The sequence below is a fragment of the Plectropomus leopardus genome, chromosome 20, assembly GCF_008729295.1.
Source record: "Plectropomus leopardus isolate mb chromosome 20, YSFRI_Pleo_2.0, whole genome shotgun sequence".
In the NCBI taxonomy this organism is placed as follows: Eukaryota; Metazoa; Chordata; class Actinopteri; order Perciformes; family Serranidae; genus Plectropomus; species Plectropomus leopardus.
Window position 1 is genome coordinate 22,440,934 of NC_056482.1, and position 24,706 is coordinate 22,465,639.

Genomic DNA, 24,706 nt, shown 5'->3' on the forward strand with positions numbered 1-24,706 from the left:
ACAGTGAGTTGATGAAATGCTACAGACCAGATAGTGCAGGGATAATGTTTGTGGTTGATCTACATTGAGATGCACTCACATCTCCCATAAAGAGAAAAATGCTAAAACGGCAGAAATGAAAGCGAACACAACACACATGAAAAAATGCATTAGTGATGACTTGGGTTTGTCACAACAGCAGCAGAGTGGTCATAATGTGACCCAGCTCATTTCTTTTCCACCGGGTGTCCACACCTTGTAGGCCGACAAAAAGACAACCAATCACATCTGTAAAAAGAATGTGTCATACCTAACAACAGGGTTGACCACAACTTCTCACTGATGTTTCTGACCCTTCCTTGCTTAGAGTTGCTCTGCAAATTTTCCTAAATGACTCAAAAGCTAGAACTAATTGCTAGAATTTTTTTAGGCTAGGTGATGAGTTCTCTGATGCCCCCTTTCGCCCAAAATAGGTGCTTTGGTTGCTGAAATGAGTTGTGGACCCTTGGTGCTATCTAGTGAACCAGTTTTGACCAGGACCATAGTAGTCCATGATGCCTCATCAATGCATGGTATTGCACAATAGAAGTAAATAGTGGTAGCAAGATGGTGGATAGTACTAATTACCTGTGAGCTGTCATTAGTCACAGATGTTTTGATTTATCAAAACAAAAACAAGCATGAAACAATGGGGTTGGGTACCATGACCCATTCCTAACCAACCCGTAACAAACAAACTGAATCACAACCCAGATTCAGGTGCCTCATTTTGGTACCAAATTGTGTGCTTAGCAAGTTTACGGCCAAGTGAGAGCAATAGAGAGAAGTAGAGCGTGGGTGTGACGGTGCAGTGTGACAGTGAGGCTGTGGCAACCTGAGCAGACAGTGTGAAGTTAATTTGCTGTGATTAGTGGTGCAACTGTAATCAAGTGTTAATGTGCTTGGGTTAGGTTTTATTTAGTATGGAAATGTATGTAGATTTATTAGTTTTGTTTGTATTTATTCATATGTATAAATTTAAGTGTACTCACAAGGGTTTAGAGTTAATGTATTGTTCGATTTCAAGTTCAAATGTACTTAATTAATGGCATTGACCGTTATTTTGTGTTTTAATTTTATGTAATTTTTGCCTTGCCTTTAATGACTGGATAGCTGAAGGTAGGAAATATGGGCAAGAGAGGGTGAATGATATGCGGCAAAGGGCCTTTAGGTTGAAATCGTACTGGGGTTGCTGCAAAGGCCTCAGCTTTTATGGGGCTCATACTGAATTAGAGTTGTTTCTGATTTTTTTCTTTTTTTCTTTTAAGTATTAGTTTAGGCACTGTTTAGGCAGGGCACCATTTCAAAAGAACCATTTCAGCACCAATATCGGAAAGTTTAACAATACCGAAACCTTACTGTTTATGATAAGACATAAAATCACACGTCATAAGGCCTCCTTGGGGCAGTCAGCCTTTTCCATAAAAAGTTCAAAAAGTAAAACACACTACCAACTGAAATAAAATTGACACAAGATATTAAGATGTGATAATGTCTTTTAGTTGAGTGTTGTAACTTTATGTAACATGTATATTTGTGTCTTTTTTTACTGTAACTGTATGTAGTAATTCTGTGCAATCTTGATGCAAATATTCACCTTTATATATATTTTTTGGTTTTTTCTACCATAACTGTTATTGCAAGCTTTTGTATGTGACCTTGATATCCTCTCTTTTTTTTAATTCTTTTTGTTAACTAAAAGCCTAACTGGGGACAGGAGTTGGAAACTAACAATAACTATAATCTCTATATGTGAAACATCAGTTAATACCACTTGTTTATAACTCTAAAACAGTTTATATGCACCAAATGGTTCAAAATTAGGGGCTCGACCCAGAACAGAACCCTTCCATGTTGGTTGAAAAGGGGTATGGGAGTTATATCAGAGTGTTTGTGAATAAAGCTCCACATTTGTTCTGTCTGAAATTGCCTGATCTTTATTTGTCACTCTTGGTTGAGCGTGTATTGATCGAGTCTATGAATATAAATATCTTGTCATCTGAATCAATGGCAACCTTACCCTTTCAAATCCATGTAAATGCAGCAACTGACAAATTACACGTTCTGCTTGACGGTGCTTTTCTCCACACTGTGTCCACAGTCCAGGACTCATTTTTACTTGTGGTCCAACAATTTTAGGACAATGCAGCTGGTCAATGACCCCCTACATACGGGCAAGGTCATCAAGTTTTTTTTTTTTTTTTTTTTATTGCAGAAGATCGGATTGCTCTTGACCGTCAGAGTCAGTCACGTGATGCGAACACCTTCAAATTAAAGCTGACAGTTGGCCCTTTCAACCTTAAAGTCCTGTTTGATTTGAAATTCTACATCCTGCAGCGGAGAGCCAACACGTTAAAAGATGTGTCACCGTCCTAATGCATTCTGACGGCCCGATATGTCAAGGGACACATCCTTGACCAAGGGCTCTCATCTGGTCTCAATCTGACTAATGCTCAGACTAAGGATATTCATATTGTACTTTTACCTCCCCTCAGGCACCTTTCTGCTCTCTGTCCGGTTTTACAGCAGCTGCTTTGCTGTTAGCAGCAACAGATTTGAAAATCAACAATGAGAAGCTCGTCCATGAAGGCATAAAGGATGTTAATTTTGTTTGGACAGGCTGCGATGGTGATGGCTCTGTGAGTAGGAGGTAGGTGAGGGCGGGGATGACAATCAGCATTGTGGAAATGTATAAAGCAGTAGTTACAGCTGGTATCCAATTAAACTTTTTATATTATAGAAGGTTTCAAGGTCTAGTAGTTTTTAATAATAAATGCCGTCACAGGTATGCGGTTTGTAATTTGAGTGGTGGGAGAACTATCATTTGTTAAATTGCTAAGACTATGATTGTGTGTGTGTGTGTGTGACTGTTGTACTTAGAGAGATAGAGAAATTATCTTTTTAAACGGGGAATACAATGCACAACACATTTGTGCCTGTGCGTAGGAATACAGAAGTTCTTAAGCTGTGGAAAAGTAGTGCCAAAGGACTTAAGACCAACCAAAATCTAATTACTTCATCGCTGTGTGGGCAAAATTTGAAAAATTCCTTCAAGGCGCTCTTGGGAGATCATGTTGACGAGACTGAATGAAAAGGATGCCAGTTCATGTTATATTGACCTTTGACCCATGTCCACTGAAGTAGACATTGTGCTGAATTTGACATTTCCTCCAATTACTCTTGAGATATCACATTCACAAGAATGGGATAGACAACTCAAAAACATAATGCCTCAAGCCTCGGCTATCGCTGGCGCAGAGGCATAAAAATGCTTCTTAAACTTTACCCTAGCTTTAATGCCCCTCCACCTTATTTTTTACTCATTTAATTTTTTTGTTTATAGAGTGCTGTTATTGCATAAGCTTTGGGCTACAAGTATCTAATATATTATACATAAACAAAGAATAGCTTCACCTATCTCCTCCTGCATGTACACATGGTTTGCCAATATGAGAAAACACATATTGACAGAACAAGGCAATCATATTCCTCATGACTAAACATTAGCATTGATTCATGCATATTAAAATATAACTTATGAATAGTTGACCTGATGTTAGCTGCCCACGGAGCTGCGCTTGGCAGGAGCTGACTATGTGTACAACACACACATTTGTGCTACTATATCTGTGAGGACCATCACTGACATATTAGCATTACTTTGCTCCCAACCATAACCATACTACTACAAACATAACCCTTTATCCCAGTTTAAACCTAACACTAACCTCGGAGGTTAAAACAAGTCTTAACATTCAAACAAAAAGCCCTGTGTAGAATTAGAGACTGAACAAAATGTCCTCACTTTCCAAAAATGTCCTTTCTCTCAAGGTCTAACACACAAATTGGTCTTCACAAAATGAAAAGAACAACAGCACTCACACAAATGTTTTGATTTGTTTGGCATATGAATAACAAGTTGCTGTGTGACCTTGAACGAGGTTTATAAAAGGAAAGCAGGTGAATGACATAAATATAAAAACTGAAATGCATCAGATTACTGGCAGAATATGCATCTTTTTATATGTAAGTTTTGGACATACATATTGTTCTTCAGAACTGTGCGGACAGACACACATTGTTAAAGATAATCAGACAGAAGGGGGGCTACAGTAGTGACAGAAAATTGCAGTATTTGAAAATGCAAATTCCTAATTTGCACATCATGTGGATTGTTGTCACTTCATATTCACATTGAGAAGTCCTCAGTAAGCTGGCTACAAAGAAAAGCTTCAGGACAGAAGCATTTCATGTAAAGAAAATCACTTGTCATTTCAGTGTGCTGACCTGCTGTCGTAAGCTGTAAACTAAAAAATATCCCTCCATTGTCTGGCATATACTATAGAATAGAGAGCATATTATTATGCATCATTATACCACAACTTGGGGAGTATCACACAACACTCTGACAATTTCATGCTAAATAGGCAGCAAACATGCAAAGTCCCACATGATCTGCATAAATCACAAGCTACCGGTGTGTCTCTATGCTACACCTCCGTACAAGCAGGTTTGTTTCAAGCCATTAAAAAAATGAACTCTCAAGAAATGATCTTTTGGTGGTGATTGAATTTTTTTTATGTTTGTTTTAAAGTTGCTGGTAACCCAAATAATATCCTTCGAACTGTGTAATAGAGTGTATTGTGCATAAGAGTAAGAATCTAAAAAGTATTACTAAACTTTTCTTACCGCAGTTGTAACCTACATACACCCAGTTTTCCTGTCAATTTAAAACATTTTTGTGTGCTGCTCTGTGGTTTTGAATAAATGGTCTGGATACTCTGGAAAACTTTTTTTGTTTTCATATGTCCTGATTGTGTTTCTTGCAATATCTGATTTTTTTAGTGATGTTGTGATTAACCCAGTACAAACCAGTTACCTTGAGTACATTCTTAAAATCAATGGCCAAATATCGAAAACACACCTAAGACCCAAGCTCTGACAAAAACACACTTAACCTTTAATAACAACTCTGATACTGAGTTTGCATTAGTTGTAGTTATACATGGACATTTATTGCAAACATTACACATTAAATTTCCACCAAAACGGGTGCAATAATGTTTGTTTATTCGGTCCCTGGGTTCACATCCACATCCAAATGACATGATGTCATTCTTTTATTTTATTAACCACTGTGGAGAAACAATAAACTGCATTTTTGGTGAGCTGAGAAGTAGTCGTACACACTGTGCTCATTTCACAGAGAATAGCTAAAGGTTTTTGCAAAACGGCTGTCTTGCAGCTGGAGCTCTCCCTTCACTTCCTCTCTCTCCCTCTCCAGACATCCCATGTCCATAATGTTCTGAACATGGAGATTAATAATGTAAGTTGCTAACCACAGATAAAGTAAAGCTATTAGTTATATGTAACTGACTTAAGAGGGAGATGTCAGTCAAAATGTGATCTGCCACACCTGCATAAACTTGAGAAAGGTCTAAACAGCAAAATGAACTGTTTTTTAAACTAGGATTGTGGATGCTTAATGAGGCACTAAGCTTTGTTATTATATATGCATTCTTATTATTTTAAGCCAAATTTCCAGTGGCTTTAATATCACTATTTACCAACTGAAATTTCTCGCATGCTGCTATGAGTTGGAGGTGGAACAGTGAAACTGGGCTTACAGTTGATATTTTTTGGAATTGCAAGGATGGAAGTTGTGTGTGGCAGCCAAAGTTTCTAATTCAGGGTACGTGTTGTAGAGCATACCATTGCATAAGCTTAATGGATCTGCCCTAATTACATCTTCCGTGCAACTACTAAAAAGCACTCAAAGAGCACATGCGTCCACCGAAGCTTAATGCAAAGTCCTCTAAATATGTCATTTCAATAATACAAAACGTCACAAATGAATGTGGAGTTGGATCAGCATCAAAATCAACACTGACAGACAGCTGTTTGACACATATAGATAATATTAATATTTTAAGTGTAGTACTTTCATAGTGCGACAAAAAATGCTCAAGTGCCAAAACTAAATGTTAATGGCTGTGATGTCCTGCTGACAACCAGACAATCAGTGTGGTGTGCTATGTTTAAACTGGCAGTCTCAAAAGGTTTCAATTCTGGTTGGTTTTGCGAAACCTGTAGTTACTGGTGACAGTAAACGCAGTTTAATAGGAGAGGTTCGGAAATCGGGGGGGCAGCAAAACAAGCTTTTAATAAAGAAGTCAGGGAATAATTGGTCTTTTTTCTTCATTCTGTGCTGCACACAGCACGAGTTTTCAGACAGCAGGGCACAGTAAAAAGAGTTGGTTACCCTGCTACGTTGGAGGTGCGCATCCTGTCACCTGCAGCTTTTCATCTAACAGCTCGCTGTTGCTGCTCCTGACTGTTTTATTTCAACCCTGCAATATTTCAAACTGATCCACTGTCAAGAATTGCTAAAAAAAAAAAGACTGTTGTTTTGTATCTGCTTTTTGATGAACGATAGCAGTAAGTGCTACACTCAATGGAAAAGACAATGCATTTCTTGTGACCCTTTAATAATGAAAGCCAGCTCCTGTTTCGACTATTAAATGCTTTTAATGCAAAGCTACAGAAGTAGGAGTGTTCGATTTGCATTAGCAGGAGCTTCTTAAAGCATTTTTTTCTCAAAATATTGTCACCTATTGTCATGCAGAACATAATACCCCAAATATTTGGATTATTGCAGGGCATTCTGCAGTGGGTCATAGTCACCATTGTTTTCTCTCATTCGGCGACAGAAAGCGACTTAAAGTGAGACACCATCGGAAAAAACATGCTTTTTCCTGCTTTGATCAATTTTGAGACTTAGTGCTATTTTGCTTCTTTCTTCTTTCAGACAAAAGAAACAAAAATTTCCAAAATACACATTTAGATATGTATTTTAGTTCAGATTACTGTTCAGAGAATCTATGCAAAAAGCGCATATTTTATTTGATAAAGTTTCATTTGCATATTTAATCAAAAATTTCAGAAATGCTTAATACACAAATATAATTGTCTTTATGTTAATAACCAACTGGGGAAGTTTCAGGCCAATATCCATTAGTTGATATATCAACCATAGTTTGTTATTTTTTTGTCCAGAAATGTACAGAATTTTACAATGCATATCTTTACAGGCCATTTCCTTTAAACTGTGAGCCAAAAATATCTACTTCGGCAGCACTTACAAACATCAAATTTTCGAGTTTATATTTTATATTCTGAAAATAGTTTTCTTAAGGTTGTTGACAGTCTGTGTGTAGGAATACAGAAGTTCTACCGTTAAGAAAAAGTAGTGCCAGCAAAGTTAAACAAGAATTTTTCCAACATTTAGATTTTTGTTATGGATATGTATATTAATTGGTGCGTATTTACTTAGATAATGCATCACTGGCATTTTAAGACAAAATTTCAGAAAGCAGAGTGCTTTGTAGAGTGGCCTGTTGAAAAAGAGATATGCAAAAATGCGTCAACAAAGTTAAAAAACAATTTTGAACCTGACATTGTCCAAATGGTTAGATTCTTGTTTTGGTTATGTATGCAAATTTGTGCAGTTAATTAGACAATGCATATTTATTTGTTTGCATTTTCAAATATAACATTTCAGAAAACTTGTAATATAAAAAATAATTAAAGTGTTAAATTCAAAAATAAATTGAAAAAGTTTTCATAGTTCTGTTATTCAAAACTTCTTCTCTTGTCACCTTCAGCATAAAAAAAACAACATATTGATGTAAAGAAGAGAAATAATACAAAATAATGCTAGATTTATGAATCTATCAAAATGCAGGCAAAATGAGATCAGCTCGAGGAAACATGACAACAAAGGAGGTAACATAGACGACAGCGAGTATATGAGAATTGAGTGAAGATTCACGCGCGAATGTGAATTTGTGCGCTATAAATAAATCGCTTGAGTCCTCCAAGCAACAGATGCACTGCCACTTCCATCACCTCCATTAGGCACTCTGTGAACTGACCAAGCATCCGTGGCACTGCACTCAGTCATCAGTCTTCCCTAAGTGATAATCCCGTCGAAAAGTGTCTGATGTAAAGCCCTTAGGGAAACCTTACTCTGTCATATCACTAAAACTGCATTTGGGATCAAACGGAGAAGAGGATTCAAACATATTTTAGATGTTAGAAAACTCCAGGCTGTGCAGTGTGATAGAGAGCCACAACATTCAGCCACTGGCTCATTGACGCCTCCGCAAGACACCATCTTTAATTAGCACTCATCGGTTCAGCATGGATTTCTGAGTAGACAGAGGGGTAATAAAAAACCGCTGGACATGTGTACACCAGACCCCCATGGGAAACTGCACAGAGCAGACTGAAGAGAGACTTTAGCACAGATTGATCATCTATTCACTAAATGTGGTATACTGTACAAACATCACAGGTTTTCCTCTTTCTGATCATGCATCAGATTTTGTAAAAAAACAAGTGACGAAGACTCCCGCAGAACAATAGGGGAAAAGCTGCACGAGCCTCCTACAGCTTTCCAAATATACATGAATTCAACATGAATCATTTGTCTCCAAGTCTGACCGACAGCAAACACAGAAATAACCGCCTGGAACAGCCATTATGGCTAAATGCATATTATGGATCTACATCAATACATCTGTGTCACTGCGGGGAGAAAACAGAGAGTCAGAACCTTAAATATGAATAAAATATACTCCAACCATGGCTCAGGCAGACATCGCTATCTTTTCCCTGCTCTGAAGAGATTTGATCTCATGTGGTAAGCTACACGCATCTGTTTACCTGGCTCCCTCTTCTTAGTAGAGCATGACCAATCACAGCCACAGGGCTGTGGAGATTTCATATCTCGAAGAAGTTAAATCTTGGAGATTTGAACAAGTTGCCGAGCAGCAATACACAATTTCACATTAGAGCACTTATCACAAAGATAAAGCTGTTCATAATAACTTTTAAAGTATGAATGGCAGTGGATCAGGTTTGTGTGGTAGGCTGCGAGTCTTACAATACTGTTGTAAGAGTCATTTTTTGTGATAAAAATGTAGCGGATTGAGCCAACAATATCTGATTTTTCTGCAATGGTATCCCCCTCTAAAACCGAATCAACAAAGGTTCACTGCCCTCTTCCAAAAACTGTAACTGGGTGACCTGATCTAAATTAAATTTAAAGTTGAAAAGCAATATAAAAACCATTAAATCATATGTAAAAGTACTGCACCAATTTCGCATTGCACTAAAACATAACTAAACACATGCATTAAAACATTACATGTCAATTTTTTTGCACACGCTATTTGTAATATGGTATTAGGTTTGTAACCATCAGTTGCGGTCTGTGTACAGTGACCTGGAATAGTTGGAAAAGTTATTTATTAACATAAGTTAGGTAAAGCAATATTTTTTCTCAAGTCTGCAACAAAATTGCTTTAAAATCTTAAGCTTCAGACTGTTAGTAATGTTATTTAAATGTTCTGAGTCATAAAATACAAGAAATCTTATTTGTACGTCCATCTTGTTTCCACATTATGACTCAGAGCTCATGAACACACTAAAGTTGGACAAACAGCATCCAAGCTCATGAAATGGGACCTTCCAAGGAGCATGTGAACGCAGCATAAATTAAAGTCTTGTTAGTGAAACCCAGTGTATTGCACTGGAGCCATTGAAATTGTGCTCTTGGAAAAGAACAAGATGGGAAGTTGTGCCTCAAAGCACACTGAAGCACACTGCTTGTTAGTTTATAGCGTGCAGCTTCAACACAATTTGCGTCTGATAAAGATGCAATCACAGCCAATGAATATCCTTTACAGAGCAGCCTCTGTGCTCCAGTTTCGTCCTGGGCTCAAATGTTCACCAACTGGGAGCACTGTGCTGAAGTTAGACTCAAATGTTCACACTAAAGGTCAACTAGAATTGGCTTGCAAATGAACGAAACAGCAAAAGTTAAATCATTATACAATTTCCTAAAATATATCTCATCCCCAATTACCTCACCTATGGTCAAGTTCCAGTGGCAACCTTTCTGAAATCCCATAAAAGTGAGAATGCTCCACCCCCCCCGGGGAAAGAGTGGATTCTGGCAGGCCCGACAGAGTCAGCTGTCGTCTTTCTTGGCGGTGCGACAAGTTGATATTTCATTTGAATGCACGGTGCTCTGAGCACTGATGCAAAGGCTATTACCCAGAGTGCCCAAGTGGGCTGGCCAGCAGGGCTAAGGCCGCACGCCGGGGCACTTCAAAGAAATGAAAAGTGCGCAAGAAAACAAAATATTTCTTATTAAATGGTCTACTGTAGCACAGGTTATACACATTAAAAGGAAGGGTTTCTTTGTGGCAGTTTTTCAAGGTTATAGACTGGATGAAATAATACATCCATATTTTATAGATGGATTTAGGAGTTTATTGGAGACATGCTACATTTTCTGTTTTAATTTTACTTAAGACATTATGTACTATACTCGACCCCCCCCCCCTTTCATTTACCACCTCTCCAACTTCACTTCTGAAATGACATTTGTTCCATTAAACTCTGCTTCCTATTCAGAAGAAACTCTCAAATACTGAAATTGGAGCTACATGACCAAAGAAAACAGAGAAAAAGGGCTATGGCATTCCTTTGAGCTCAAGAAGTGGAAAACCTACAACTTCCTGGACCAATAAACATCACCGCTGGTGGGTCACAAAACTTTCAGTTGAGCCCCCTGCTAACTTGAATGGGGAAAATGATTTAATCGTGCGGCTCTTCTAGCGTATTAAAATGTTGAAGTGAACTGATCGATTCTGACACGAAAAATGAGTCATTTTGGGGGGGGGGGGGGGGGGTCAAAAAATGTATCCACTGATTTACAGCCATCTCTTTCACAGTGTAAGTCCAGTCTTTTTTGTCAGCCCAATGGCATCACATGACGGACTTTCTCTTAGTCTTAATTCTACCTTTGGCCACCATGTTAAATTGCCTTTAAAGCGGTGGTGACTGGCATTCAAAAATGAGGAAGCATAATCTGTCGTTCAAACAAAAGCTCCAGAGCAAGCAAAATTGAGCAGGGAGATCTGGGTGCTGGTAAGATGGAGGCAACCATAGTCCATTCATGCATACAAGTCACCTTATTATGAAACAAAGCTGTTGAAAATCTGCAAAGTATCCCTTTAAATATATATAAAATGTATGCATGGCGCCTTCTGAGGGAAAGATCGCGTGAAAGATGGGCGGACAGACGGGGGGGGGTACTGTACTACACATAAGCTGTATTCCTACAAAACTTAAAGCTTCAGAAATGGACTCGTTAATTCCTCCAACCCCACCTCCTGCCTTCCCTCCCAACTGTCTTCCTCTCTGACACGAGAGCCAAGGGTTTTAAAGTGTGTGATGTGTGATCCAGCTTAGGCAAGCAAAATTCTAGGGCACTACAGCATGTGTGATAAATTACATTATTGAGTGTGTGCGCTCAGATTTAAGGCACATAAAATTAAAAATACTTTCAGGGCACAGAAGTATGTGACATATCACCAGTCGCGGGGCCCATCATGCAACGGTGATTAATTGGACACACTGGCATTACAATATTGAAATGAAGTACCTTTTACACACTTAAAACCCATTATTTTAAGCCCATTAATTTGAAAATTGGAGTCAGCTGTAATTTCAACTTGCAGCAAAAGCATGAAGCGGTATAAAACGGCTGATTTATGATAAAAGCTTATTTTACTACTACTGGAGCTGCACATACATGCGGAGTTAGGAGGAGCAGCCAGACTCCGAAACACATACTATACTTTACAACTGGACAAGATGTATGGAAAAATAGAGCGCGGCTTGTTAATATCACAGCAGTAATGGCAAAATACAGCTTAAATGGAGCAGCATCCATTAAACATTTAAATGAAATGAACAGTCAATTTGGTTAGCTCAGTTATTCTGTCTGGATTTGTGAGGGATGTAGTAACCGAGGTCTAGTGAGTCCACGACCGACTCGAGTATAACAGTGTAAGATGGGAATGAAGACAGACAGATTGCTGTAGCTTTGCCTGCTGGCTCCCTTATAGGAAAAAGAGAAAACCTAAATGATTACCACTTAAAGACCTGATGCCATGATTAGGTGTATTGATTTGCTAAGTCTAAGCATTAACATTCCAGATCAATGGGATTAGAAGCGTATAGTATGTTGAATTCTTATTTATCTGCAAGGAAAACTGCCTGTAATGTACATCAACTTCTCACCGTAAGTACAGTGCAGCCGAGCTGGACGCCATGTCTATTGATTGAGTTGTCTATCATTCTCATTTATATCCTGGTGAATTCTTTCTTCTGATTGGCTGGCAGGTCTGCTTTGACTTTTAGGAACCATACCATATAAACAAATGCTTCTATCTGAACCTGTGTGTAGGAGACATATTGTTTTTTACCATTTAAAATACTTAATATACATTAAAAATAAGGTAATTAGTCATGTTATAGAATGTGCTTTTATGAGTTCTTTTAATGGTGTTTGCCACAATAAAGCGTGTAGGATTTATGGGGATATATTGGCAGAAATGGATCAGCCCCTCCGAGACAAGCCAAACAGTGTCAGAAAAGCACTGATTATTTATGTGATATTACTTTATTCAGTTTTTACTGGTTAAAATCACCTGGTTTGTTTGATTTCGAGATAAAGAAACCTCTGTAGATAATTCAGCTCCAAGTAAAAACCTCCTGAACGTCCGGATCTTAAATTATCAGACAAAAAGGACACCACGCATTAGCAGTTGCTGGCCTAACAGCACGTCTGCAAGGAGCGCAAACATAGCTTTGTAAGGTGAAACACAATTATTCAGTGTCTTCACCGGTTCCACCAGGTCCATTTGCTTTGAGAGGAAGAGAAATAATAAATAATAAACAATAAACGCTGACGAAATCATAATCAGGAGTTCACGCTCAGCACACGGGAACCTGCAGTTCTCACTGCAATATTCCACTAAATCCTACACACTGCTCCTCTAACACTTATGCTCCCACTACTCTGTCTATTGGACAATATAGATTGTTTCTTTAAGTGCTGTTAGTGCAAGTTAAGCTTCAATGAAGCAGGAAGTGGAGCAACTATTGTTCTAACCGCATATCGTAGTCCTTATTGTAGTTATAGGAAATTCAATTTTAGCAAAAGGTCAGTTTGTGATAATCCAATATTGCATACGGAATAAAGTGCTTTTCACTCTCTAGGAGCCTCATTATCATTGGATAGCCGACCAAGGAGGAGTATTTAGCCTTCAGTGCATGTAAAAATTGTACATGGTAGTCTACATGAGTCCAAACTCTTTACAACCTGCAAGAACTGACGAGGAATGTTTAGAATAAGCAGCCACCACAGTATGTGTGAGGGAGAAAGAGCGTGAACACTTTCTCTGCTGGAAAGAAATGCTCTGATTATATAGCGAACCATGATGCAGCACTTCTCTCTAATCATATAGGTTGAGTATGTTCAGGATTTTCACAGCAATCAGTGAAATTTCCTCTTCCCCTGATTTGTCATAATTTAAAACCTCCTGACCCAGCCTCATGCAACATACTCCTTCCTATTTAGCCAGATGTTGCCCGGCAACACAAGCAGCAGTAACTAAGGCACCACATTTCTGAGGAACCACATCTCATTATCTGAACAGAAAAGCGAGTCTAAACATTAGATACAAGTAAATCAAGTACACAAATTTTTAAATTAAGTAATATATTTACTTGCAACTGAAGGGATAAAAGACATTCCAAGTTGTATTTCAAATTTAAATTTAAACATAACTTACTATATTCTAAGTAAAAAAGGTTACAGGACTGTAAACAGCCAACAGTCAGCAACGGCAGAGAGATACTGTAACTGCCTGATATTTTACATTTAACTTTGTGAATTGAGGATGTATTTTAACCAAACCGGAGCCGGTGAATGCTGGAACAGTGGACTTATGGACTAGATTACGAGCAAAAGTAACGGAGACAGTTTGGGTGAGTGTAGGACAACTACAACCAAAAACACAAATGTCCCTTAGTGTTTCGTAAAAAGTAATGTTAAAATAACTTGTTTTGTCCGACCAATAGTTCAAAGATGTATGATTTTTTTTGTTACAACGCTATAAGACTGAGAAAGGCAACAAATCATTACATCTGAGAAGCTGAAACCAGATAGTCAGTCAGTCATTTTCTGTAACCGCTTGTCCTCGTAAGGGTCGCGGGGGGGGCTGGAGCCAATCCCAGCTGTCATCGGGCGGAAGGCGGGGTACACCCTGGACAGGTCGCAGGGCAAACACATATAGACAGACAACCATACATGCTCACAGTCACACCTACGGGCAATTTAGACGTGTAGACGCAGACATGGGTGAGAACATGGAAACTCCGCACAGAAGGGCCCCCACGAACCCCGGTTTCGAACCAGGAGCCCTCTTGCTGTGAGGCAACAGTGCTAACCACGACGCCACCGTGCTGCCCTGAAACCAGACAATGGCATTCAAATATGATAAACAATAAACAGTCCATTTACAATTGATTGATTGTTCATCAAATTCTGTTATTTTCTTTCAGTTGGCACAGATTCATTAGTCAACCTGATTAATCAACCAATTTGTTTTGACATTTGGACTTTAACTGATGTCTCACACACTTTCATGTGAAGCTGCCAAACGTGTAATAGAAGTCGATCACAAACGATGTGCCTCATAGAAATCATGTCCTTTTACCTATTGCGGAAGCCAATAAGTACACTTGTCAACGGTGTAAAATATAATTTGCAAGGAGGGAGACCTTTAAAAAGGCTAATTGGTTATTTTGAATGTCAACATTTTTACAGCAGCAGGTTTTGTGTGTGACCATGAGAGCTGCCCGCTGTGGAAAAAAGCAGCCTTAATGAGACGTGTTGGATGGAATTCCACTTGGAGAAGTTTTTAGAGGGGCTTCGGCCAAATCATTCTGGTCTGGTGCCTACTGCTTCCTTCTCCTTTAGCCATAGCACTGTCTGATGACTTTGAGCCTTATGAATATTATAATCATACATCTGTTTAAGCATGTTTGTGCAGCTGAAAATAAAAGTATGTATACATCATGTTTAGGATTATACAAGCAAAAAAAAAAGCAGCCTTTGAAAATTGAAAATGAAAGAATTAACTGTGGCACTCAACAGAGGTCAGGGCAAAAGTGGAATCGGCACACTGCTTAATATTCCCATCAAAACTTTAATTATCTGTTGCCACAGTGTTTTGATCTGACAGGAGGTTTGTGCCTGATGAAGATCCATCAAAGATAGCAAAACTGCAGCAACAGATAATTAAATTTATGAAATAGTGTACAGATTTTATTTCTTGCCTTGATATCGGCTGCTTCATCCAGCCACCGCGCTGCTTATCTTTCTCAGACACTGGCAGTAGCTTAATTCTTCGGCTGTAAAGATAGACACAACGTAATGATTCACTTCCCCTATAAAATGATTAAAGCACAATAGAAACTATTTGATATGACGGCGCTTACGGAGTCTAATTGGGTTTGAGGAGATCTGACTTTGAGTTTTCTTATTTTATTTTTAATACTAAACTTAGAAAGAAGCACATACATTTTCCTTTGTGAGGAAATATAGATTTTCTTGGATCATACAGCAGCATGAGGCAGATATCTCGCCTCTCTACTGGCAGAAGCCGATAACTTCTGCCATATCGCTGAAAGTATTCCACCTTTACACCCACAGCGCTTAACATCCGGACTCAGCCTGTCAAAAAGTGACAGCTGAAAGTCTTCACAGGCCCATAACGTCACACATATCAGGAACTTCACTGACGCCAGCTTTCCTACGGACACACACATGCACACCCGTACACACACACACACACGCACGCACGCACGCACGCACGCACACACACACACAAACGGACATTATTGGTTTAGAAATCTGTGCAGAGAGCCAGAGAGCTGCATTGATCGATATGAGTGCTAGTGTCAAAAGATCAGCACAAACCAAGAAGTTTAAGCCGGCCACTATCAGGAGAGGCGGTTGTAAAGGCTTGGGAGTTGACATCGTGGATGATGACTGTGTGTGCGTGTGTCTCTGGTATGCAGGCAATCAGTAAAGGTCAGAGGTGGACACACTCAAGACGCTACATTTATTTTTAATCAAAATGCCATTGTATAGCACATACACTGCACTGTATGTAATTTATCTTGAGAAATTCAGGTTTTTGTATTTGTCATTCATTAGGTATTTAAACAATGTGCTCACCCTCACACTGCCTGTCTTAACTGTGGAGTCCTTGGAAGGACTGTGTAGGTAAAAGAAAATACATTTTTTGTTGGCATTTCTTTTCAAATCTGATAGGAATCATCCAGAATTAAAGCACAATGAGCACAATTGGTAACTTAAGCAAAAACATACGTTCTACACATAAACAGCACAAAATAAACTCATCATAGGTGCATGTTAATGTTGGCGCTTATGTTTCTCCAGGTGACGTGAAAAAACATTAACCTGTGTGTTTTAACTTTTGCGAGATCACACATAAATAGATCTTTTTCCCTCCTTTCCCCTTTCCTATCTATATTTGTCTGCACGTCCCTTCTGGGGCTTCATACGTTACACAAAGAGGCTGTCCTCATCAGAAAAATGAAAGCACTGGTCATTTGTTTAAAGGCCCTGAAGACCTAATTTCTAAGTCAGCTTCTCACTGTGAGCTATGAGCTGCTTCATGAACCCCCATTTTTCCCTGCCAGAGTCAGAACAGTTAAGGTTATTTCACATTAGAGACTTCTGTATCAGTGTTTTTGTCTAAACTCTTTCACTGGTTTGCAGAAGGCGTGGCATTGCAGGAAAAAGGTAATGTAATACACCGCGATCGCCAGAATTAATGTTGAAATTGTATGTTTCTGTAAATTATGGGTAACTTTTGTGTGCAAAAATGCAGCAGTTATGATATGCAATGCTATTGTTTGCCGAGTGGTCAACTTTAGATAAAACTTTTTTAAAAATGCTTGGTTATGGTTTGGAAAATATCACATTTTGGCTTAAAATGCTTAAAATATGTTGTGTTTTTTGGCACAATTGTGTCTGGAAATGCTGCTGATGTCTTGCAATAAAACAGTCACTTTCGTAGGTCTCGAACAGTAGTCTGCAGGGGTCTGCAGCTTGGCAGTTGTCGTGCTTAAGTGTAACCCTTCACCTCTCCATGAAAAAGTCATGTACTGCTTTACACCAATTAGGATTTAGAGCTATTTGGGTCTAAATATAATGACAGTTGTGGGGTTTATTGCTTATGTTGACAGGCTACGGTCATTAATCAAACCACACCCAGACAGTTCAATAAAGCTTCATTTCCAGAGCTGAAGAAGCTGCACAGATAAGAGATGAAACTTCTTCACCAAACTCAAGCAAATCCAGTCGCCTACAATACTACTAATAATAGAGTACTCCAGGGATTACGTTTTTTCTGTAGGGTTTTTGGATTTTGGATCGTGGCAAAAAATAAGCTCTTAGGCAAACAAATGTTTATGATACTTAGATGTTTTGCCCAGCAAGATAGTCTCTACAAATGACCATCACTTTCAGGATTTTTGAAGACTAAATGCAATTGCCAGACATAAAAAGCTAATGTTAGACAATAAACAAACTACACTACAGTTGCGTCACAACCGCTTCGAGGCTGTAAAGCAGTGTTGGGCACGGCTTGATGTGATGACGTTTTGTAGTCTAATGTTTGTCGTCTCGTTTAGCCACTTGTTAGCAGCCAACTTTTTAAGATAAATAACCCCACTCATGAACTGTAAAGTTCACGGGGTATTTACTGACCTTTTTTATGTGGTAGAACAAAACGTAAAGGTTTGTTAAGCTTGTGCTACCCTAAGACCTTATTTCAGACTTCTAACTAAAAACCCATTCAAAAAATCCCACTCACTTTGAGACGAGGAAACCAGGGGTGCTGAAATGCTAAATGATTTCTGGGTTTTAGGACTCATTCCTGGAGTTCTTTATATGGAGTTATGATAAGCCGTGCTTTATGTGACTTTCACCCACTTGGAAGAGAAACGCTGCCCGCCTACATATTAATAGCAACCTTTTCCTAAAATGCTGCTGGTTGCGTGATGTTGGAATTTCATATGATGCTACTCAAACAGAAATGTATAGAAGATTTATGGGGATATATTTAATATACAAACATGGGAACCTTTTCCTAAACCACTGCTGCGTCTGTGGTTTTGGAGTTTCAAATCTGATGCCTGCAGTGCACCACTGGATCATTAATCGACATGTCAAATGAGGCACATCAATTATTGCTTTCAAATTTGGTTTATCTGGGCCTTCATCTTCCCAAAACTTTAATCAACTACTTTTATTTGCCTCACCAAATCTTAACCACCGCAGTGACAGATCAGAAAACACTATCATATCCGTTATTTTAGAGGGAACTAACAAATTATCTTTTTTGTCATTCAGTCTGGAAGACCGGCACAAAAATAAATCCAAAATATTAGGAAGCCAAAATAATCAAATGTATAAAACCATGACAACCACACGTAGGCTGCAGTGTGCTTCAGGGACATACAAATATACACAATACATTATCATGTGCCTCTTGTTGCAGAGCCTTTTTTTGTGCAAGTTCAGCTCCAAGTGCCTACTGCCAGACTTTGTTCTCAGTTTTGTGTCTCTGCCCATATTTCACTGCATGACTTCAATGTGCAGGACACACTGTTTGGGTGAAGTCTTTCAGGTATTTCAAGGAAAATACAAAATGGGAGAAGAAGGAGGAAACAAACTTTGAAGGAGTGTTGAAATTCAAGATAGTCCGGCACTCTGCACAGCGACAGGGACAAATAAAGTGAAAATGAATGACCTGGAGGTACAGTGAAAGAGTTTGATGTGATATGCTGTGTTATGACGGTTTTGATGGCGTGTGTGGGTAGTGGTGAAGTGAATATTACTAAACTGCTGCAAAAACTGCCTGATGGGGGCTTTCAGTCAGGCTCAGAATGAGGAAACATGCCTAACGCTGACAGAATAATCCTTATTGATGGCTTCAGCTATTTTAAAAAGGAGCTACAGCTGCAACCATTTCTACAGCTCAAGGTTAGTTGCAGTCTTTATCCTTATAACATGGCTCCAGAAAAGCGCTGTGAGGCCAACCAAAGCAACATTTGGTGATATAAATTTAATATGTAAAATAAAGAGACTTTGTCTTTCAATCGTATTTATTTGATGCAATTAGGACTTTGCATTTTGACTTTACTCATGAATTCACACAATAGACTAGAGCATAGAAGCTAGATCCACATCTACTGCCTTGGACTAACATAATGGTCTCATCTGCAGGAAAAGTTAGTAGTTTTATGCCAGTGGCAAACCTGTAAATAACACTGGAGCTCTAATTATCTGCACTATTATAAGCTTGAAGAAGTAGAATGGGAAAATCTGTCCACAGGTTTATTTCTTTAACAGAAATTCAGCTAAGGTTTCCCAGACATGCGCTCCGTGGGCCAATTACTGTCTCTGTCTGCTCTAGGAAACTGATGGATTATCGAATAAATTGAAGGTTATTTGAGCGTAATTGCCCTGTTGTTCTTGTTTAAGCAGTTTTACTATGGTGGGCAAGTGTGTACAGTCAGACCACAGACCGTCGGGCACCCAAGTAGCTCACAATGACTCCTGCAATGCTTTTCCCTGCCTTTGCTTTATGTCAGATGGGAATTTAGCCTGTGTGCATCGTTTGCAGTTTTGTTGTTATTGGAGGCAATTTAAATTCAACAGCTTAGGCCACAAATACGTGATTGGAAGGTATCAGTGTTGGGCTTGTCAGTCAAAAATATGTTCCTTCTTAGAGAAAATAGCATGACTTAATCTAGTTTGGAAACATTCACTGTATTAAATAAGTTGCAAGCCAACAGAAAATGTTGGCAACAATTTTAACGATCATTTATCAAGCAAAAATGCCAAACATTCCTGCATGCATGCAAAAAATTGCTGCTATTATCTGTTTGATATCATTACATATTCAATGCTCTGATGTTGTTGGTCAGGCAAAGCAAGCAATATGGAAACTGTGATGGGCATTTAGTCAGAAAATAATTGATCAATATTGAAAATAATGGTCTGAACAGCTGCTCTCTCCAACAAAGCCAAAACTGATTCTGCCCTTCTGTGCAGATGATAACCAAATCATGTTGATGCCGTGTTTTATTCTGAAATACAGGTGGAAAAGAAGGTTTGCTTTTAAACTTAAAATGTGGAAAACAAGGCATTGGAAGAGCTTCAGTCAGAAGCCTTGATATCCAAACAAATGTAGACACTTATTTTGGCTTATAGTAATTGCGATGACATAATTAAAACGGTAATAGCATGTGCTCATTAGTTGCACTAAGCTGCTCATTTCTTGGGTAAGTGCCACAATTGTGCACAGATGTTTGGGGCAGCGTGCATCTCTGCAGCCTGTGTCTGCCTCTCAGTCAATTTAGGAATACCAAAAAAAGAGATAAAAAATAACAGCAGCATGAATCCAACAAGTGAGACAGACAAAATGAATCACAGTGGTGCAGTTTCAACAAGGCTCTCTCTCTGCACCCAGCCGCCTATCAAACATGCCCTGTTCTCGGTGTGTGTGCGCGCGTGCGTGCGTGCGCGCGTGCCTACGTATGAATAATAGTCCTTCACTGAGATATTCAGCAACAAAAGTTGAGAGAAAGGACGCGAAACATCGTGAGGCTTTCTATTAGAGAAGCTGCAGAGTGCTTCAAAGTCAGCATAATTTCAGTGACAATCCTGAACACCCACAGCCCTCTTTGAGCCCCCCCCCCCCTTCAAAAAAATATGCACAAAAAAAGAGGACTGGAGCTGCGGAACGCACTGGAGAGAAGTGTGGGTTTGTGAGGCTGAGCGGTGAATTTAACGTTAGCTCTGGAGCACCCACAGTCAGTAAAATGGAGGAGGTGATAGGCAGTGTGGGATGAGATTGTAGGTGCCCAGAGCTGTCAGGAGAAGAAGGGAGGCAGGAGAAATAGGATGGAGTCAAAACATGTCAGAGCTTTGAAGGGAAAAGACAGGAGGGGTCTGAGAAAAGGGGGGGAGGCCACAGAGAACACACTCATCACATTTCGGCCATTTAAGGTCAGGTCGGGAATTAGGAGGAATAAACTTGCTTCAGTAACAAGGACGTCATGTGAAGGAGAATATTTAGCGTTTTGCGCTGACACGTCGACTGATTCAGATTTTGAGCTACTTCTCTTCTACATCATAAAGGTGAGAGCATTATTGTCCCCCCCGCCCCCACCCCTCCCTCCCTTTCATATGCAGTATTTGCTTTTAAAATATTTGCAGGAAAATAAAAGTAGTGCTCTGAAACAGCTTGCTGCGCAGGAATAAAACATTTCTGAACACTCACACAGGAGACAAAAAATCCGTATCGCGCTATTTCTCCTACACCACATAGGAGACCAACCACTGTTATTCCAAGGACCACAAGTGCGCTCAACTACTAATAGTGGTGATTTACGGTCTCTCGAGGTTCTTCATTCTCTGGCGCTTCAAAACGAGACAATCCACTTACTTACCCATGTTGTCTCATCGGTCCGTTTCCTCCGTCCTCCGTGGCGCAATCCGCCGCACAGATCACGACTTCCTCCGTGTCGCCTTTCCTTTCCAGTACCTGGTGAGCCCCGGAGCTTTTGCGCGCCTCTCACGCGAGGGGTGACTCACCTGCCTTCATTCTAAAAAAATAAAATATAAAAAAAAAATCTCTCGATGATAAAAAACAAGAAAAAGCTTTTAAAGTTTGCGCCCATACTCCCTGACGCAGGGCAACTTTCCACACCTGTCACAAATATCCATCAAGTGCCAAGTTGGAAGTCAAACGCCCGGCTCTACAGGGGGAATTCACCCGATGCAAACATAGTGTTGGAACAGGTGCAACACACGTACAAAAAAAACACGCGTTGCAAAAGTTGAGAGGTGGAAACGAGGGTGGATTTTGCCGCGGGGGTCGGTGCAGTCAGTGGCGGAGGCAGGTGTCCTCTGCGCAAACATCCAGCGGAGCGGCAGAGACGCCAGGCAGCGATCACACAGCCAGGCACGGGCACTGTCAGGGGCTCCTGTGCTGTGCAGTGCATTGGCGAGCAGGTTTTGGCGTGTGCGCGCCCGGCTGCGTGGGGGACGTGTGCGCCTGTGTGCAGGCGCGCGCCTGTGGGAGAAAGAGCGAGAGAGAGAAAAAAAAGAGTGAGAAAAGCATTCAATGCAGTGTTTAACAGCTGTAGGCAGATTTGGTCAAATGTGAGATTTGCTTTTGTTAGGATCTGTTTTTTTTTCTGTCTCCTCAACACAAACACACCAATGCAGCAGCCGTCTCTCCTCTTTGCCAAGCTCTCCCTCTAAAAGTCCATCATGCAGGTGTTGTGGAGAATATGCTGAGGGCTCTATGTGGTCATCATTATAGCATGAGTGGGTAGCCTGCTTGATCCCACCTCTTGTTGCATAATTATTGGTAGGAAGGGTAAATGCAAGAGTTTTGTTCAAGCAGGGATACTGGACATGCTTTCTAGGATCTTTTTTTTTTTTTTTTAATTTATACTGAACACTAAAATCCAAAAAGCTGATCTTATTTAAAATAATCTTTTGAAAAAGTTACGTAAATATAACAATTAATCTCAATATATGTTTACTTTACATGTAAAGCAAAATTTAGCTTTTGTGAAGTTGTTGCAACTAAAAAGTCACAATTGTAATTTCCTTGTGTTTTCTTTGTGGTAGAAACTTCAGTAAACCAAGTCAGACTTAACTTGATCATCACAGAGGATTTTGCCAATAATGAAGTTAGATGATCAGTGAGTTCTGTTTTGTTAATGTTTCTTAGAAAATACAAATACAATCAGCAGAATACAGATATATAGGCATAGCACAGTAAACTTGGTTTACTTGGAAACTTACTTAGAAAGATTGATTTATTTAACTTTTTTATTTTTAAGTTGCAACAACTTCACAAAATCAAGTAAACATAACTAAATTTTGAGTAAACTTAACAATTAGATGTAAAGTAAACATGAACACTAACAGTTATATTTACTTACATTTTCAAGGCGATCTGTCTCTTAGATTTTGTATAAAGTAAAATCAACTTGTCAGATTTTACAGTGCAGCGTTTCAAAGGCTCTCACTAGGGAGCATGTCAATGTTTGAACCAGAGTGAAGATGGTTGTTTCAAGCCCTAATAAGTGTTTGATTTTAGTATGATTAAAAATAGCTGTAATTAAGTCTTTTTTGCCAATAATATGAGCCCTACTGCAATGACATTTCTCTCTAATTTGAAATACTCAGCTGGAGTCATACCCACAGTCCATAACACTTTCAAATACTTGATTTAGTCTCCCCGTTCTTTAATCACGTCATATTGAGATTCATGTTTAGTCTCCCAATTGGTACTTATTTCAGATGATTCAGACACAAGAGATGAAGAAAGACGATCAATTATAAAAATGTGGCCATTATAAGAAATAGCTCCAGCCTGACTTGACTTCTGGGTTAGCCTTGGCACACTACATAGTGACTTAGTGAAAGTTTTATGACAGTATGACATTGAAAGCATGAGGTTCAAAGTGAGCAAGTACAGACGATAAACTCTGTCTTCAGTCAGGCTTCGAGTTTTTGCAGCGAAGACAAAAACTGTGAGGGCTGTTATAGCAGCATATGAAAGCATGTGGATTTGGAATGACATGCGTAACAATCACAGGCTGTTTATTTATATAATTTACATACCAACTATAAACATGTAAATATCTGTCAAACATAATCCAAGCATGCTGTATATGCTGTCATATCCACCAGCCTCATGTGTAAGAAGAAACCTGTTACACAGCTCGGTCATCAGGCAAAAAATTATTGGCATTGTACATTTCTGCAAACTACAGATATTTCATATTTATCATATCAACGTTTCTAAAGTGACATAGTATATGAACTGACTCATCAGGAGGTGGAGGGAATGGTGGGAGGATGGCATGTCACCTAGGAGAGATGTCGCCAAGCTTTAGACGAGTGCAGAGCACTGTTCAAGACCAACAAAAACAGAAGCAGCTGTTTTTAGAGAGTCACTGCTGTTGTTTTTAGCTGCTTTTTAGACACCAAGCATTAGGGTTTTTAACGGAGATCTTGCCTGCATTTCCAGCTGGGATAGTGCCACCTAAAGTGGTTATTTTTCACAGAGACATCACTGCCTTTTAGCTAGGATTTGTGCCACGGAAAATCATTGTTTTTTATTGAGATTCTGCTGCATTTCCAGCCAGGATAGTGCCACCAAAAGTGGTAGTTTTTTAACAGAGGCAACGCTCTGTTGACAGTGCGACTAAAAGCTTTAATTTTTTACAGACATCGCTGCATTTCAGCTGGGATTTGTGCCACCAAAAGTGGCTGCTTTTACAGAGACATTGCTGCATTTCCTGCCTAAACAGGGCCACCAGAAGCTGTTCTTTTTTACATAGGTTTCACTGCATTTCTTGCCGTGATAGTGCCACGAAAAGCAGTTTTTTAAAATTACAAAGACATTGATGCGTTTCCAGCCAGAAAAGTATCACCACGAGCTGTCGTTTGCATTTCTAGCCAGGATTGTGCCTCCAAAGTGGAAATGCCCACATACCTGGCCAATAAAGCTGATTCTGATGTTTGTATAATGTTCAGGTGTCCTCATCTAGCTGCAGAGTGCATCTTTCATTATAATCAATTTCATTTCATTTTCTGCTACACGGCAGACAGCTTAGGTTTCTTATCAGAGGG

General features: G+C 39.4%; 1 protein-coding gene across 1 annotated transcript in view; it reads right to left on the minus strand.

Annotated features, from left to right (window-relative positions):
* lrrtm4l1 (leucine rich repeat transmembrane neuronal 4 like 1) overlaps positions 1-22,040 on the minus strand; it is a 65,658-nt gene extending 43,618 nt beyond the window's left edge. Inside the window, exon 1 of the mRNA XM_042509000.1 lies at positions 21,499-22,040. Within this exon, the coding sequence (XP_042364934.1) occupies positions 21,499-21,502 (4 nt within the window). The 5' untranslated portion in view covers positions 21,503-22,040. The remainder of the gene's footprint in view (positions 1-21,498) is intronic.
* Between the last annotated feature and the right edge of the window lie 2,666 nt (positions 22,041-24,706).